Here is a 19,581-nt window from a genome sequence, read left to right as displayed (position 1 = left end):
CAATTAAAGCATTTTTTTCATTAATTCAGATGGCTGATATTACATACATGTACATTTGTACATAATCTAGAAAATATTTGATTATTTGATTTTTCACACACTGTGTTAACAGGAACAGTTATGGATTGGAAATTGGAGCCAATCACATGACACAGTAAAATAAAATGTGGGAAAATAAAACTGTTTGATAAAAATCAATAAAGTAGTATTCATCAATTATATTCAATGTCAGTCTGATTATAACTACATGTAAAACCCTGTAAAGAATTTAATGGAGATCGTGCTCTTTATAGAAATCTAGAATGTAAGAAGGTAAGGACTTTCCTTAAATTTTTGAAACAATATAAAAAATGTTTAAAAAGGATTCTTATAACCACAAATCTATTGATGGTTCTTTAAAAATACAAAGGGTAGGTAGAAATGTAAGCCTACACATGTACCAGAATTGTGCCTACATGTATGTGTAGGGCTATGTACATGTATCTAGGTCGGGTGCCCATTAACATGCACTCAAACTCTTCCACTAGATGGACATTCACATAAGCTGGAGCAATTAGCATGGAATACTGTCCCAATTTGTCTGAGGGAAAATACAATTTAAATGTCTGCCCTCATTTAGATCGACTGATCACTTTCCTGCGGGGTGAACCTCAGGCTACGTTTTGATACCCAGACAAAGTGTTACAGAATAGGGAGAGAGACGGGAGAAGAGAAGGTTGGTGTGGGCGCAATTCTAGGGAAGAAATGAAGCTAGCAAGACTGGAAGAGAGGAGAGATACTAAGACCCCTGTTACATCTGAGAGATTCCCTACCTCGGGCCAGCCCGGGGCCTACCTCGGGTCGGAAAGAAATCAGATGTAAACATCCCAAACCTACCTCAGGCCACCTTTTAGCGAACCTACCCGAGACCACATCCAGAGGTAGTCTCGGGTAGGTATCGGGCCGGCCCCGGTCCACCGATTCGTAGATGTAAACACACACAAGCTTTCGAACCTATCTCGGTCCGTTCGCAAGCTGTCAAATTACGTCATATAGTGCGTGCTATCCCCTCCCCAGCCCCGTCATTCTTCGAATGTTTTTGCGGCATGCGACATGTGAATCGTTGATAAAGTCTTTGATTTGAGTGAAAAGAAGCATTTTAAACGTATCCTTTTCAAGTCGATCATATCTTCAACGACTGCTGGGATCATCAGCATTCTTTCAGAATCTCGGGTAACTTCAATTAGCGCGCGCGAATTATTCGGAGCCTAGATCGAGAGCGCCTTTTAAAGGTGTCAGCAATCGGATGCCGCTCGAAACAGTACAGATAGGGCGATAGGGGAGGGAATGAACACTGTGATGTAAACAGACCACATTTCGGACTCGGTCCGTTCGCGAAGCTAATCCACCAATAATCCAGTCAAGGTTGCAAGTGGACTCGGTCAGGTCTCGGGTAGGAAACTTTCAGATGTAACAGGGGTCTAATAAGAGACAGGGAAAGATTACACAGGGACTCATATAATTTTGTCCAAAAAATGCTCAGAAGAGACATGAAATATCCCAACTGCTGCAATGTAAATGCTTATCCAATGTTGGACATTTAGGCAGTACATGTACATGTAGATTGTAAAAAGAAGCACCCCAAAAAAATAGATAGACAGACAGACACAGACAAACATACAAATGAATGAATAAATAAATAAATAAATATATAAATAAATAAATAATAATGTTGGTTTAGTGGAAAATATGAGAAGATGGAAGGCAAGAAGAACCAGAGAGGGGAAGGAGATTAGAAAGATAGACATAGGAAGATTGATTCAAAGTTAGCAAGAAAGAGAGAGGGGGCAATATAAATAGGTGAATGTAAGAATGGAGAGAATGGGAATATAGAATGAGGAGAGATCGAGAAGATGGGAGAACAGCAAAGAAAATAAAATTTGGAAAATGAAAAATCCTTTAAGAACTATTTCTGGTTGAAAGCAAGACAGAGTGAGAGAGGGGTTTGAGTCAGGGTAGAAAGTGTTTGTATAAAAAAGAATGTGAAATGATATTGAGATTCACGATGAGGGATTTATGGTCACATGTACACACCAATGATACCTGTAATGTCACATGTTTGAAAGTAAGGTTCAATGACACTACAATCTTGAAGCACGAACATACATGTAGCTCTCATCATGCTTATCATTACCAATCCTTCTACAAAGTGAACACAACTTGATAAGTGAAAAACTTTACTACAAGGCCCAAAATTTTGAGGAAATCTTTTCATTGAGGAAGTGATTATCACATCATAATTCACAACAACCCAAACTTGTTAGTAATGGAAAAAATGCCCCCGCCCCAAAAAAAAGAAGTACATTGCGTTGAAAATCATTGATACTTGTGTAAGGCCCACCGAATGGCCGAATGCTTTGCTTATATTGCTATTACAAATACTGTAAGTAATTACTCATTTTCTGCCAGTCATTTGGCATGTGTAGACCTACATATAAACAAAGTAACAAGCAGATAATAGGAGAAAATTATAATTGGTTTACAAATTTTCTATTAAAGCCTCTTCATTTACTATCTATTGTCCACGGTGGACGGCATTCAGATACTGAGTCAGAAAAAAGAGGATCGAGGGTATTTGAATTCCAGTTCATCGTGGCTTAGCCGTGAACCAGAATAGCCTGGTGGTTAAGTCGCTGCCCGGAAAGCAGTAGATGGCAGGTTCGAATCCCACTGGTTCCAATTTTTCTGACTTATGATTTTCATTACAGATCGAGCATACTGATCTTTAACATATAGGAGTAATGCCGAAAATTTGTAAACAAAAAAAGTTAAAGTATGACCTAATTTTCATGAACCAAAGACAACCCCCCCCCTCCACATTTTTTTAATTCACAATCTACCTTTTTAAATCAGTTTAATACTTCAAATACTCTCTCTTTTTTTTACTACATGAACTTATTCCAGCAATATGTTGTGCATATTTATTAACATGCATCAGGGCACATGAGCAGTGAAACAATGTTCTTGTTTGATTTTGGCACTGCAAACACATGCAAGATTATGCTGATTTGCAACAAGAGTGGGCGCTATTCCACTATCAACATTGGACACACAATTGCAATGGAAGGACTATGCAGCTGAAACAAGCTATGCTATTTTTGTTCTCGGTTGTATTAGTGTGATTATCTCAAGTCATATATTCTGTTTTCTCAAATTTTTATTTTTTTCATGACAGGAAAGAAAGGTCACAAATGAATTGTCAAGATCAAAGATTTGGTAAAGATGTATTTTTCAATCATAAATTTAAGGTCTCAGACAATGAAACTTATTGAAAATTTGAATTAACACTCAAGAAAGGGTCACTAGTCCACTGTGTAACATCACACAAATAAGGGGGACACCAGTGGGACACCATGCTTATACATGGACTTTAAAAAAGGACCAGACACAGTAATCTTGCTTCAATCTTGCAAGTACATGCCCTAAACGAGTAGTGTGTTTCATCCCCCCTCCCACCCTAGATAATGTCTCATATATTCTATTTCAATGACAGAATGGCACTTTCAATTCTTATGTTGAAAAGTATAAAATTACAATTTTCACCTGATTTTGGCAATTCTATTACCCTTCTCACTGTATGCCTGCACATCTTCCATCATGAAATCAACTGTTTATATTCATTTGTAAATAAGCATGGTGCCCATCTTGCCCACGTGTTAGTAATCTGTTAAACGGATTAACCTTATTTGAACCCCTTGGGATAATAAGATGGTGAATATCTATCCAATTTAAATCTCTCGTCTGTGCATTTTTCTCTGCCTCCTTTTTTGAAAGGCATTTCCTTTAAACTCTCCCACACACACTATATTTCTCACCCTCCCTTTCTATCCCTTACATCATACTTCCATATTGTGTCCACATCTCTTTAATAATAGAAATTCAATCTTATGCTTGGACAGTATATCAGCAAAATAAAAGTGCATGTTTTTATCTATTTTTGTTAACCATTTGGTATGCTGTCATCATGATAAAAAACACGTTTTAAAATAATAAATTGTCAGATTTCTCTTTTTACTCCATGATCACAATACACATCGAACGCAATACTTCATCCGTTTAAATATACCTATTAATTGTTTTAGAAAAAGACAGCCTTTATTTCGAAAGTACAATGTATAGAGGGAATTATTCATCCTCATTGTACTAGCAAAATTACTATTCTTCCCTCATGGGGGAAAAATAGTAATGCCAGTCGAAACTCCAAAATAATTCCCCATATACTTACTAAAATCCTGGTATATTTGATCGTGTGTGAAGTCGTGTGTAACTTACAAACAGCACTATAAAGCACCATTTTGTTTACATTTTCTTTCTATGAATATTCATGAGAATTATAAAAAAATAAATTATTGGTCAGTTGTGGTCTTGTGAAAAAAATATATTTTTCCACTTCATTTCCAGAGGAAATTTATTTGGAGCTCAATGAATTATTGAGCATGCACAGAAGCAAATCTTTCACCAGGGAGGATTATTAAAAACTTTTCAGACCTAACGCTGAATCCCGGGGGGGGGGGGCACTTACATTGAGGAGTGGATACCATGCGTGACCAAAAAACCATGTAAAAAGGATGTCTTTTTCAAGATAGGGCACGTTACGTACGTAACATAATAAGGGTGTCAAAAACACTAAAATAATGAAAAAAGGGTATCTATTTTCGATCGGAAAGCTATGTGTTTAAAGGTCAAATTTGCGAGGGAATAACAAATCAAGACTAAAATGTTTCGTAAAGGATGTACTTTTTGCCCCAAGAGTCAACACTGTACGTAATTAGAGTACGATTTGCGCGAGTGGGGCTGTACTAAACCCATAGGTAAAGGTGAAATCAACGACCAACGTCTGTGACATGCAATCAAAATCTCGCTGTAGCTGTTTAGAGGGTCAATTCAGGGAATACTTGCCAATAGTATTATTTCGTTTCCAATACTTGTTAAGGGTAGGGTTTCACACGGCAATACTTGTTAAGGGGTGCATTTTCAGAACATGGAAAATACGTGTTTGGGGTGCTTTTTGAGACCCCATGGTCGCGCATGGTATCCACTCGTCAATGGAAGTGGCCCCCCGGGCGCGGTATCTCTGGCACAACGACCAGAAAGTTGTCTTTAGTAGGAAACCATTCCAATGTAGCGATGCAAATAATGATCAGATTCCACTGAGCATCATTCAAACTTAATGAAAAGATATAAAAACAATATACCAGGCATTTGTTTTGGGAGTGTTAGTTGGACTGACAATATGAGTACATCAGAAAAAAAAAAACCGTCCAGTCCAACTTTGTACGATTGATGAATAATTCCCTACTTTACTTTCTCAGAGCCTGGTATATTTGTATTATTCAGGTTCTTTTTAATTCAATCTATATATCTCATGGTGCTTACCTGTGAGCCGACCTGACCAAGGATGGGTTGTGAACTGAGATGTAGGCTTGATGCAAGACTTTGAAGTAAATTATCATTGGTAAGACCTGGACCTACACCTGTGAAAATGATCAATTAAAATAGATATAATAAATATCATTTAGAACAATTAATCACATAATAATGCCTCAATGATTTGGAAAGAATTGTAGATAAACCAGAGCTTATAATTATCAAAATCGAAATTGTGTACAGACTGGAAATTCAATAATTTCAAAAACATTGTCAGAATAAAATTAGGTACCTAAACAAATATTTTCATGAAAGATTTTATTCCAGCTTTCGAGATATTTGTCGCTTTTTTGTCTTTGCTGAAAAGGATAAAGAGAAAGAGTGATAAAAGTCAGAGCCAAAGGTGGTCAGTTTTTTCTGAGTAAAAAAAATATTTGAAATTTTAGTTGTTTTCTCTACACCTCCAATGATAAATGAAGAAAATATCATTAGATATTCTGTATACAGCTATCCATCAGTGAGATTCATGCTAAGACAATGTGTCCAAGAAAATGGAAACATGTTTTCAGAGATCATAGATATCACATGTTCTGTTATACATCTGAAATTCATAGCAAGACTGGGTGATGTCTCTTTGTTGACATGAGACAAAATTCTTAGTGAATTGTTAATGCATGGCAGATTTAAGAAATAAATACTGAGAATGTTTCAGGTGATTTACACATAAGAGTCTGAGTCCACTCTCATTTAGAGATTGATTAAAGAAGCTACACAAAACATTCAGAGCAAATGCTAACGAGTGATCACTTCTTAGGTAGTGCCGTTAGTATCCCTAACAAATCCTTACAAATTTTACTTCAAAACTTTTTTTTTAATGTATGTAATTCCAAACTATTCTTGCTCATCTACTTGTAGGCATTAAAAATATGAATATCCTGATGATGTATCATTTGCCTATTAAAGTTGAAAAGGCAAATGTGAATTTCTTTTTTATTTCTGAGAAACAACATATACTCCAATCTTACTTATTAATCCATCTGGGAGCTCCATCGATTTCAGTATTTCTTCTGTCATATCGCACGCATTCAGACCTTGTAGTCGCTTCTCCCAGAAGAGCTACAGTATAAACAGACAAAAAATAAATGAAAGACACAAATGCAAGATCAATTGTATTTACAGAAATGTGCAAATTCACTCTTAATTGCATTTCATGAATCATATTTTAATGAAAATCACCAATCAGGTTGGGTAGTATTTCATGGGAGTGTTCTTGTCATTAGTCTGTCACTTGACTGGATTATGGTAATGTCTGGTATCTCCTTGAGATCAAGGAGACATTTGCACACTTCATGTGTCTTGTCATGACCTCCAAGCCTCAGGACCCTGTTTCATAAAACTAACAGTGTACAAATTGGATCCGAATTGGATAAGACAAATTCATCAGAGTCAAATAATTTGAAAGTCTTTAAAAATGTCCAATGTCCATCTAGCATGACATGATATAATAATACAAAAAGAGTGAAGTTAAATATATCAGGATTCTTTCTTTACAATCAATGTTTAACTCAATATTCAAGTTGAAATGCAAGTTATAATTTATATTAATGTTACTGTTGCTGTTGTTGTCAACGTTAATTATTATTATCTTCATCACCAACATGGCAACATCATCATCTTCTTTTGTTCTATTCACTGTTATCAATCGCAGGATAACAAATTTGCAAAAATTTTAACTGAATCATGAGAATCACAATCACACTTGTGTTGTAAAATCAGGAATAATTTGAAGAAACTCGGTAATTCATGGCTTTTCAGAAGACAAACAATCTAACCTGCTTAGGAGTTTCCTTTGTGTCTTGCTTTGGGTCTGCTTTCGTCCTGTTTTTAATGTGGTTAGTCTTGAGTGTAACTGGTTGCTTGAAGATAGAAGCCGTCTGTCTAATTGGCAGGACTAGACTAGCATCATGCTTGGTTCCTCTGCTATAATCAAAGTGAATGTTCTTTAGTCTTTTACTCTTTCTCACACCCGACGAAAGGAGCTTCCCCGTCCGGAAGTCAAATGCACTCAGGTCGATTGCATCACCAATGAATCGGGCAAGTTGAGGCTTGCTGCGCATTTTCTTTCCACATGGGCTGAAGAAAAGAATAGAAAACACAATTTATCTTTAAGGTGAGTATAATAACACGACTAGATATTCAACCAAATCACCACAGTCATGCAACTTCATTAAAGGTAAATTCCAGTTCTGGTAATGATCTCAAAATGACTTTTTACAGAATCTAATGACCACCTAAGTGTCTGTTTGTATAAATAAAAAATATGTGCCAAAGGATTCTGGAAGAAATTGTGTAAATGCTGAGAAATAAGCAAAATAAGCGCAGATTCGGTCACTTCTGTCGGGAAATGATTCTGGAAGAAATTGTGTAAATGCTGAGAAATAAGCAAAATAAGCACAGATTGGGTCACTTCGGGTCTTTATTCCAGCAATAGTATACTGTCCCACACATGCCTATCTGTGTTGGTGATCTTCAGTGTGATCGTATTTCAGCTTAGATATTATGGTTTCACAAAGTTCAGTTTATGTAACTGTACCAGATCTACATGTAGATCCACGATGATATATTCATACTTAACCTTGGTTTTACAGACTTTCTCACGAAATTAGTGTTTTACTGCAACTACTATCATTTAGCTTTAAAGTGCAAATGATGCCCGTAGTCTTGCTGCATAATTGGTTGATAAAAATTCCACTGTAGATGTCACTTTACATTACAGAAATGGAATCATGGTAGTACATGCTGTACAAATTTTGTTATCCTAAGCTGGTTTATTCTTTCCTGGAATCAAGCATTTTAATATCTTCATAACACTATGACTGTGTCATGGTCAGTATAATTTTGGGTAAGAAGTACATGTAGCCTCAAAATGTGTACTGGAGTAATCATGCCCTCGGGCTGATGAAACAAATGGAAGTTTTCATGTGTATTGATTTTTTTTTAGGTGTTCCATGAAATCATTATTCCAAGTTCTGTTTCTTTAAAAATAAAGAAGGGAAAAGACTGTAACCAGTCTCTAAGCTCCAAAAAAAAATCAAAATGGCAAGGACAGGTAAATGATAACATCATGAATGACAATTGAAAAAAATATAATTTCACATATGGACTCATCACGTAGGCCAACCCGATTTCGCTATTTTGAATCTACTTTTAATAGTAATGAGTCTAAAGGCAAATCTATTTTTTTATGGAAATGAACATGGAATCTCAGGAGAATAAAATGGAAAGTGTGGGATTTTTTTCATGTCATAAAATCACATAACTGTTTGATTACAGTTTGTCATGTCAGGTGCCTGAGCTCTGACACCTTTATCGGCAGTGGAGCTCACCGAGTAAATCAAACTCTAACAACTTACATGTACATGTAGCTTTAAAAATGTGAAAATGTGTGGTACAAGATGTCTGTACAGTACTCCTTGTCTGCGCATACATGTACGCATATTTGCATGATTCTGATAAAAGGGTTCGCACACCTTCAAATAAATAATTATAGGCCTAATGTAATAATAATAATTGGTATTTATATAGCGCTTTATCAATGTACGACTGTTCAAAGTGCTTCACAATTATTATTACACCGGTCACTGGATTGAAATTCTACATGTACAGTGTAGGTTGATTTTGGTACAAGGTGATAGAGAATGCAATTGTTTTGATGGAATACTGTGTGGGGCACTGGGAGGCTTGCAGTGCGCATGCATACTATATTTTCATTCATAAATTGGCTTGCAATCGTAGCTGGCTGACGTCATGTAAAATGCCAACCGCTGGAACCAGTGGGATTCATACCTGTCATCTAGCAGTAGATGACAGGTTAGAATCCCACTGGTTCAAATTTTTTCTGACTTGTGATTTTCATTACAGATCTAGCATGCGATCTTTAATAAACACATAGGAGTAATGCCGAAAATTTGTTAACAACCCCTTACGTTGAGATCCACTCACACGTATTGCGAGGTTAGTATATGCTATACCATACGAACCTCGCACCACGTACGTGTTTACGCTATAGATTTTAGAGTTGTCGGTTAACATCGCTTCATAACACAAATAATGTTAGCCAAAACTCGTTCTGCTACTCACTTGGGCTTTTTCTGGTAAAAAACATTTCATTTTCAAATTTAACATATATTTTTAAATATAAAAAGGACATAAAAAAGAGCAAAATCGCTTACCTCGGCCTGGAAAGTGGCTTCGCATGCCTCTTCCAAAGAAACAAAAGGTCGCTGGTGGCGCTAATACAATTCACAACCTTAATTCAGCTTGTCGGTATTTTTTAAACTACATTCTTGATTCATTGTACATGTATGCACAATTCCAATGATTGTTTGAGATAATAGAGACACCAATAAATGCAATAAAAAAGTAATTTTATATTATTTTTGCTGACAATAATACTTAATAGAAAATATTCAAAGCGATGACAAATTAAACAAAACATAGAGAAAATTCTACGTACATATGAACGAAGCCCCCTAAGTGCTACTGTTCGATTGTCAATAAACGTTCCACCAAAGTCTTTACAGTAAAAAGATTGTACACTTCGCCGACTTCGCGTAACGCATTGCATTGATTTATGTGTAAGATATTTTTTTTGTGCCTCGTCTTTCCCTTGAAGTGTCTTTGATATGAAGATAAATCGCGTGCCCTCTTTGGCTCATTAGACAAAAAATTTGATAAAACGCAAGCTCACTCCGCATTTTGTCAACAAAAAGAAATATCAACACTTGAATAACGCTATTTGAGGAATATTCATCATATTAGGAGGCATTGACTTCACATCGTTCGGTAAGTTTTGTAGGAGGACTTGATCCTGTAAATCAGTGCTTTTCAACCTTTTTTAACTCAAGGACCACTTTGACTCTCAGATTTTTTTCGAGGCCCACCTACTAAAATAAAAACAAGTGGAATGCCTCTGGCCGTCTCACCTGCATCACGCGGTTCAATATAGCAGCAGTGCTGACTTTGCATACTACTCTAACTCGCACAAGATGTTCAGTGATACATGGTTACTCTTATGTCCTCTTTTTATGAACTATTAGTAGTAATTCATCACTTTATTAACATTCAAATCGTTCAAAGGAATAAAAATATACAAACATAAAGGGAGCGCCCAGGACATATCTGAGTAACAGAACAAGCAGGGCATACATAAATAACATAGATTATATTAACATAATAGCATACACAATACATTACTATAATTACCCCGAATCAAAATATTAAAACAAGCATAGAAATTATTATAGAGAAGTAGAGTGTATAAAAGGAAAAAAAACAGTAAAAGCAGTTGAGAAAAGAGAGGTGGAAATTATAAAAGAAGGGAGAGACAGTACATACAAACGTGAAATAATGAAAATTGAAGTAAGAGGAGGAATGAAAAGGGGAGAGTAAAAGAGAGAGGAGAGAGAGAGAAGGAGAGGGGTGGGGGCTGGTGGGAGAGAGGGGGGAGTGAGAGAGAAAGAGAGACGAAAGAACATGTGACTTCCAGGGCATTACATAAATTCAAATGATTGCACATATACCCCGACACAGACCAGATAACAACGTTTCTTCTTTCCTTGGATACATAGTTATAACAGGCTATGTTTTCCCCCTTCCACACCACACACCCTCAGACAAAAAAGAAAAACAATATTGGGCCGGTGAACGCATGAACCCACCAACCGTTAGACAAAGAAAATGAATGAACTTTATCAGCCAACAGTCGGAAGGCCCATACGCTCACCAACGTCAATATGCTGAACAAATTATCTCCGAGGGTGTAAGTTATGGGGGGGGGTCACATTTTGGAGATCCTCATAAGTCGTAGTATATTTTTGTTATGATTATTATTTATTTTTTTTGTCTTACGGTATTTGGTTATTATTACATTATTACATTAGAGGGTTATGACATTCCCATACGGGTTCCTCCTTGGCCGAATATATTACAAATGAAGAAGTGATTGCAAGTGAGGCAAGTTTATCCCGAAAGGTCTTGAAAGGCACCGGTTTCCCACATAGCGAGAGAAATTTCTTCAGCTTTTGTGAATTGTCGTTACTGATATAGCCCTAGAACCTATTTCTATAGGAAGGAAAGCCACATCGAAACCATTGGCTTCTATGTCCGAAATCATAGGTGCATATTTATTTGATTTTCGTTCATTTGCCCTGATCAGATTTGTTTCGAAAGGAACCGTGAGTTCAATAATTGCAAGTTTCTTATCCCGTTTCCAAAATATGCACATATCTGGGATTAAGTCTGTTTGGGTGCATTCAACAGGTACAGTAGACCGGACAGACCGTGCGTCACCTGCGAGATCACTTTGGATGACAGGACTTGATACAGATTCACTGTGCGCATCAATACCCGACTTGGCGACCTCAACGATATGATGTAATATATTGTTGTGGCGCCAAGTGAAACGTCCCTGTTCTAAGGCAACTGGACAGTGATTTAGCACATGGTGCAGTGTTTCACGATTACAACATTTTGTGCATCTATCACTTGACCTTTTACCCCATGTAAGCAAATTTGCCCGTGTATTCAATGAGTCCGTTAGAGCATTAAGCATAAATTTGGTTACTCTTTCGGGTAGATTGTATGCCACACTCTTCCACTGGGAGTTATTGGTTTCTATACTAATTAATTCAAGGGTTTTGCCTTGCACCGCCAGGTTTCTCACATGACTTCGCCAGTATTCTGACACCCGTTGTTTACATGAGTTTCTTACTGCAATTTTTTGTTTATTAGCTGTTAGATTTTGCACATGTATATCATTCCAAATCTTTTCAGATTGCACAGTAACAGACACTTTTCTTGTCCACTTTTTCTCTCTTTCAAGTTTGGAATCCAAACATTCATTGACTTTAGAATCACTCCTTTCACGAATGTGGACATGAGCAAGAGTGTGGCATTCAATGTACAAGTCAGAGATGGATGGAATATCCAGGCCTTCTGGCATGTGAATCATTGCCAGGGTGGCTGGGTGAGCAAGGCCAGACCATTTCTTTGCATATCTATTTGTGAGAGCATCAAGCTGCTTTAAATGTGTTTGACAAAGATCATTCACTGTGACATGGAATCTAATTGATGGTAGAAAATATCTTGAATAGATTTCCAATTTATACACTGGACGTACTAAGGAAGCATCTATATTACGTAATCCTGACGTTATGATTTCATTGAGGTATTCATAGACTGACCTGGAATTATCATTATCAGTGACAAGTGATCCAAGGAACTTGAAGCGGTTGTCAGTAACACTCAGTGACAAAACATTCTGGCCCTCTATTTGAAATGAGGTAGTTTTGTTTATTACTCCACTAGAGATTGACAATGACCTACATTTCGATGGCTTTAGTTTGAGACCCAGACTAGAGACATGAGAAGTTAGAGTATTCATGATTCGCTGATGAGACCTACTGTTAGAAGTCAATAGGCAGAAATCATCAGCGAAAAAAGTAGTCACATATTTACTTTCAGACAACGTATAACCGAATTTGTCATTTGATTTCAAGTATTCGAGAAGGGGGTTAATACACATGGTAAAAATGAGCGGTGATAGGGGATCCCCCTGAAAAATACCTTTCCGAAATGGAAATGACTCAGTACTCCACAGTTGTGTTACTACGGTACCGGTAATGACGGAGTATAAGTTGTTAATATATGCTCTTAGTTCATAGGGAAGCAATTATTTTCTAAGGGCATATTCAATCAATGTATGAGGCACTGAGCCAAATGCATCCTGTAAATCAAACCACGTAAAGTGGGCAGTTTTCTTGTTAGATTTAGCATGTTTGATTACTTCATGTACAATCATATTATGATCAACACAACCTGAAACCCCTTTCATGAAACCTTTCTGAGTTGTAGTATCAATAAGCCCGTTTGAAGTTAAATAACTATCCAAGCGATTTACAATGATTTGGTGGAATATCTTACCAAAAACACTCGAGAGTGCTATCATTCTAAAGTTCTCGGGATTATCCACAGAATCTTTCTTATGCAAGAGAATAACTTTTGCTTTAGTCCAAAGGGAGGGTGGGGTGGGATCAGAACTCGACAACAGCTTGCTGAATAGAGTTGCGAGAAAGTGATGTACGCTTGGCAATTTTTTCAATATTCCGTAGGCTATCCCATCTGGCCCCGGAGCGGAGTTTGAACTTTTGTGACTTAAAACCTGTTTTATGTCCTTTGGACGAACTGGCCCCATATCAAATTGGTGCTGAATCATATCGGCCGTCGGTCCCTTCCACCAGTCGAGCTTATCCGTATCTATGGGTGGGGGCTCAGCAGCATATTTAGCAGAAAAGTATTCGTTGGCTGATTGGCGCGAAAAGGAAGGCTCAGACGCTGAAGAGTACAGGGTGTCATTGACGACGTTTTTACTGAAAGACCAAAAGTTTTTCCGAAATTTACTTTCCTCATATTTTGTCGATCGACGCTGCTCATTAACTTTTTGTTCTTTCCTCAAAAAGTTATATGTATGTAGTGCCTCATAGAATTTTGCACGATCTTCGCGACTTGCGTTTGAAGAAAATGCTGTTTTTCGCAAAGAATTCTTAATTTTTTTCATTTCCAACATGGTCTTAGCTTTTCTTCTGTAAAATGGTTTACGTTTACTTGATGAATCATTAGTAGCTGAAAACTGGGGGGAGTTGTCAAAATACTGCTGTAGAGTCTCGGAAAAGCGATCGCCGGCATGTGAGACGGGTATTGAACCATTGGCCAGTTCATGGTGTATTGTCTGTGTCACGGCTTTTATGTCATCATTGACACGATTCCATTCCTCGTGCGAGAGTTGTGGGCACGTGTATCTCCGAAAGTCAGATGCCTGCTGGTGAGCCATAGAACCGAGCACATAGATTGCAAGCAATACGAAAATGGCGTCGTTGAAGAAAAGTGGAACAATCTTTACAAATAGATATCACACGAAAACTCACCACGAAACAACTTTAAAAACTGTACAAACGTTGACAGTAACATCAAATAAGAATCCCAAGTGGGTGAAGCAGTAATATCCGTACTAGGCGGAAAACAGTAAAATTATTGCACTTTTGGCAGAGGGTTTTGAATCCTTCCTTCTCCGTCTACGGACACTAAATAAATAAAAAAAATAAACTTACAGAGATATGATGGTTATTCAAAAAAAAACCCCAACATGGCCAAAGTTCATTGACCTTACATGACCTTTGACCTTGATCATGTGACCTGAAACTGGAACAGGATGTTCAGTGATACTTGATTACTCTTATGTACAAGTTTCATGAATCAGATCCATAAACTTTCAAAGTTATGATGGTAATTCAACAGATACACCCAATTCGGCTAAAGTTCATTGACCTTTGACCTTGGACATGTGACCTGAAACACGCACAGGATGTTCAGTGATACTTGATTACTCTAATGTCCAAGTTTAACGAACTAGACCAATAAACTTTCAAAGTTATGATGGTAATTCAACAGATACCCCCGATTCGGCCAAAGTTCATTGACCCTAAATGACCTTTGACCTTAATCATGAGACCTGAAACTTGCACAAAATGTTCAGTGATGCTTGATTACTATTATGTCCAAGTTTCATGAATCAGATCCATAAACTTTCAAAGTTATGATGGGAATTCAACAGATATCCCCAATTCGGCCAAAGTTCATTGACCCTAAATGACCTTTGACCTTGATCATGTGACCTGAAACTTGCACAAAATGTTCAGTGATGCTTGATTACTATTATGTCCAAGTTTCATGAATCAGATCCATAAACTTTCAAAGTTATGATGGGAATTCAACAGATATCCCCAATTCGGCCAAAGTTCATTGACCCTAAATGACCTTTGACCTTGGTCATGTGACGTGAAACTCATGCAGGATGTTCAGTGATACTTGATTAACCTTATGTCCAAGTTTCATGAACTAGGTCCATATATTTTCTAAGTTATGATGACATTTCTAAAACTTAACCTCAGGTTAAGATTTCGATGTTGATTCCTCCAACATGGTCTAAGTTCATTGACCCTAAATGAGCTTTGACCTTGGTCATGTGACATGAAACTCTAATAGGATGTTCAGTAATACTTGATTAACCTTATGGCCAAGTTTTATTAACTAGGTCCATATACTTTCTAAGTTATGATGTCATTTCAAAAACTTAACCTCAGGTTAAGATTTGATGTTGACGCCGCCGCCGCCGTTGCCGTCGGAAAAGCGGCGCCTATAGTCTCACTTTGCTTCGCAGGTGAGACAAAAAGGATATAACTACTTGTCTCGACTCAAAGACTGTCTCGACAATTATAACAAGCATATTAGTGTGTAACTTTATGATCTTCTGCTGCAGTAGCTGAGCCAAAAAATAGAGGGGGCTTGATATGGCATATCGCATACAATTGATAAAATGTTTCGACCGAGCATGGTGAGCAAGCAAAGATTTCGACATTCTTATTACAAAATTCAAGTTTGTGATAGATTTTGAGACAATATTCAAGAATAATATATTTCATCCTTATCCATTTTCTTTCCTTTTCTCTTTTTTTTGTGGTCATGAAATATTTGGGGCCAAGAGCCCCTCCCCCTATCTGTACCAAGTGTTCTGCTGTGAATTAAATCAAGCCTTTTTCCTACCAAAACACTCTTTTGGCTTTCCTGAACTCATTCAATGAACAAGGTTATGATATACTGTAACCTTGTTCTCAGTTACATCTCCATGTGTGGCAAAATAAGGGTGGCAATGTTTGGCTTATTTTCTCTTTTTTTATGGGACAAATGCTTGATTTTCTTACACTGTCAGTTTTCATTACAGTTATTCATCATATAACTTGACTCTAATGTAAATTTAATTTTCTAAATTATTTTTTTCTTAATAAAAAATAGAGATTGAAAAATGAAAATTTTCTTGCCATATTACTCTCTACCAATAGAGGGTGTACACAAAAATATGCCAAAATTCAAGTTTTTGAGCGCTTTGGTGAATATGAAAATTATTCCCAAGTTACTAATGAAAAATGGATTGCAACTGTATGGAAATTAGTAATTTTTGTCACAAAAGTGAAATTTTAATGATTTTTAAAGTATGTGCTCAATACAGCATTGGCATACCGTAGTCCTACCTGTAGATTCTCCACAGGCAGGATGGTAGCAGTGAACAAGTGCTTTCCTGCACTCTTCGGATGTTTTGTGTTTAAGTGTCTCTGAAGCTCTGACGGTTTAAGCGCCTTATTTGACAATAACTTTGATCAGCACATTCAACACACATTGCTTTTGGTTTTGCACCACTGCACAGTTATGATAAATCCAAATTTAATCTATTCAGGGTCATATTTTCTTAGTTACCTTCTGAGACTTTTCAACAGTAGATTTGTTTCCTCCCCACCCTTTCGCTTTAAAACACAGTCCATTTTGATGAAAGTATGTTTCATTAAAAGTTGAACATAAAGCTCTTAAGCAAATGCATTTGCAAAACTCTGTTGAATGGGCGATAATTAAGTACATACAAAATATGCGGCCTGAGGTAATTCACATCAAAGTTAGATCGAAACCATCATACAATGTGTATGTATACAGTACATGTATATCACAACATGCTACCTATAGGTGTGCATTTAGCTTTGTTTGATCCATGGAGACCAATCAAACAACCGATCAAACATATAATTTTCTGACATTAAATAGAACTTGTTATACCATAATTTTCCCCCTTATTTTTTTTTTCTTCTCTGTGGCTTCTCGCGGCCCACCCGAGAGAGCTTCGTGGCCCATCGGTTGAGAAGCGCTGCTGTAAATCACCTTATTAAATTTGTGAGATTTTGATGCAATTTTGCATGTGCCGTGCCTTCAATTTTCCTGTACACGGTGGCAAAAATGGACCCATGGTTGAGATCTACAATCTTATCCAAAACAAGCGCGCTCTAAATCTAACCGACTGAGATTTGCTACCTCCCTGGTCGCGGCGTACGAGAGCTACTAATAATAATTTTCATATTCTTTACACCCATGACCCATGTAGATGATTTTTGGCCAGAATATACAAGTCCTGTGCCCAGGGAGGGGAAAATCGGAATAGAAACAAGGTGTGGGAAGGGAAAAGCATTTTCAATACTTTTCTAGCGCGAAAGCAAAAATCTGTAATAGGCTTTTATTCGTTTGACAAAAGAAAGAAAAACAATAAAGCTATCTAACGTTAAGTACATAAGTCGTTACCCTTCTCCCCTTTTTTTCACATTCTCTCACTCTCAGAGTCTCAGTTTGGTTTTTCTTTTTCTCCTTTTTGAGTGTTTCCCCCTTCTTTTTTTCCTCCTTTTGCAGTTTTGGGAGCATTTTTTTTGAGGGGGTGACAGCCCCAACGCCCCCCCCTGGCTACACGCCTGGCATAAGGTAGCAAAAAACACTGACAAAACAGTGTTGCTGTGTTTGTGGGGGGGTCGTGCTGTGCCCACGCGAAGCGTGATAGCGCCGACACAATCTCACTGCACACATCAGACTCTATGCGTGGGACTACACCAATTGCGATTCATACACAAAGAGGCACCAGCCGCGTATTGAAAATGATATTGATAATTATAGATTGCCGATATGCTTACCTATAATAATACACATCAGTCTTTCCAGCAGAAAGTCCAGATTTCCGTATTACTTCTTCTCTTTTCCATCCGGTTGGTAACCCGGGGCAATCTTGTAATCCTTTGGTGTCTATTCTTTCCTCGCTGTCCATATTTTTTTCCACCGGTATCATAATTATTCGCTCAAGCTCTCGCGCTCGTGTAACGTTAGATGGCGCTATATTTTAAAGGGAAAATCTACCCCAAAATAATGAGCGGACCCGTGTCGAGAAGCCAATTGAGAATGACGGTTTAGCTCGTTAGTGAAAATACATGAATGAGTAACAGAATTGTATATTTTAACGTTACATTTTGACCTGTGCTTTAAGTGTGTAACATAATATACATGTATGTCATTTGTTTTATATGGCTTTCATTCTTTGAAAATAACTTGTATATAGTTACCCACCCCTGATTTTGTTTCACTATTTTCTATTTGTATGAAATGTATAGGGCCTACTTTTGATATTACAGAGGCTGAATCGTTACATCTTGAAAAGTTTTGTATTAACTCAGAATGCAGCACAAAAATTAAAGGTCAAGTTCACCCAAGAAAAATGTTGATTTGAATAAATATAGAAAAATCAAACTGAAAATTTCATCGAAATCGGATGTAAAATGGAAAGTTATGACATTTTCGCTTATTTACACAAAACAATTATGATGCACAACTCTGTGAAATGCAAATGAAACAGATGATGATGTCCCTCACTCACTATTTCTTTTGTTTTTTATTTTTTTAATTATACAATTTTTTTTCACACTTAAGAACCAACTTGACGAACCATATAGTATTTAAACAACGGTAATTTCACATGTTCGGGCTGTGATTAAAGTATTTGTTTCACTTTACATTGAGAAGAAAATTAGATTATTTCATATAATAAAATACAAAAGAAATAACGAGTAGATGACGTCATCAGTTTCCTCATTTGCATAGCAATCAGGATGTGCATATAACTGTTTTGTGAAATTAAACGAAACTTTAAAATGTCGTAAATTTCTTATTTAAGGCATCCGATTTTGATGAAGTTTTCAGTGTTTTGCTTAATGGATTTTCTCTTTTCATTCGAATCAACTTTTTTGTTGAGGTGGACTTGTCCTTTAAACAATCAAACAAACGTGGTGGGTCTCTCCCGATGTCATGCCAGTAAATTGCCAATGTTATTAGTGAATGTCATTCATTCAATCAACATTTCGTCTAACAACCATTTGGTCCAATAACAAATTGGTTCAATCATCATTATGTCTAAGCACCAGTTCGCCTATGACCATTTTGTCTCACAACCAGTTGGTGTATCATATTTTATATTCATTCATTTCGCCAAATTAACACTTTGTCCATAGACCAAATGGTAGGACCAACTGGTTATTAGACGAAATGGCGAATGAATGAAACATCAAATAGACCATGTGGATAGTTGAGGAAATTATTGAGGGTAGACCAAAATAACGATAGCAGACGAAATGATAATTTCGAATTGGCATATCAGATCAATTGATACTAAACCCCGACACCACTACTTAAAGGGGAATGAAACCT

The 19,581-nt window shown here is 37.0% G+C and overlaps 1 protein-coding gene across 2 annotated transcripts in view; it reads right to left on the bottom strand.

The window, feature by feature from the left end:
* The window catches only part of LOC121416135 (methyl-CpG-binding domain protein 2-like), a 54,273-nt gene extending 36,071 nt beyond the window's left edge, over positions 1-18,202 (bottom strand). The window contains exons 1-4 of one of the 2 annotated variants that reach the window (XM_041609607.1): positions 18,021-18,202; positions 7,239-7,539; positions 6,432-6,522; positions 5,416-5,513 (exon numbers count right to left, since the gene is read on the bottom strand). In XM_041609607.1, coding sequence (XP_041465541.1) covers positions 5,416-5,513; positions 6,432-6,522; positions 7,239-7,539; positions 18,021-18,172 — 642 coding nt within the window. In that variant the 5' untranslated portion in view covers positions 18,173-18,202. The remainder of the gene's footprint in view (positions 1-5,415; positions 5,514-6,431; positions 6,523-7,238; positions 7,540-18,020) is intronic. The other variant, XM_041609608.1, reaches the window with a different exon arrangement.
* Positions 18,203-19,581: the final 1,379 nt, after the last annotated feature.

Source organism: Lytechinus variegatus, chromosome 5 (assembly GCF_018143015.1).
Source record: "Lytechinus variegatus isolate NC3 chromosome 5, Lvar_3.0, whole genome shotgun sequence".
Taxonomy (NCBI): domain Eukaryota; kingdom Metazoa; phylum Echinodermata; class Echinoidea; order Temnopleuroida; family Toxopneustidae; genus Lytechinus; species Lytechinus variegatus.
Note: the sequence above shows the minus strand (reverse complement) of the source record. Positions and strands in the feature narration are given on the sequence as shown.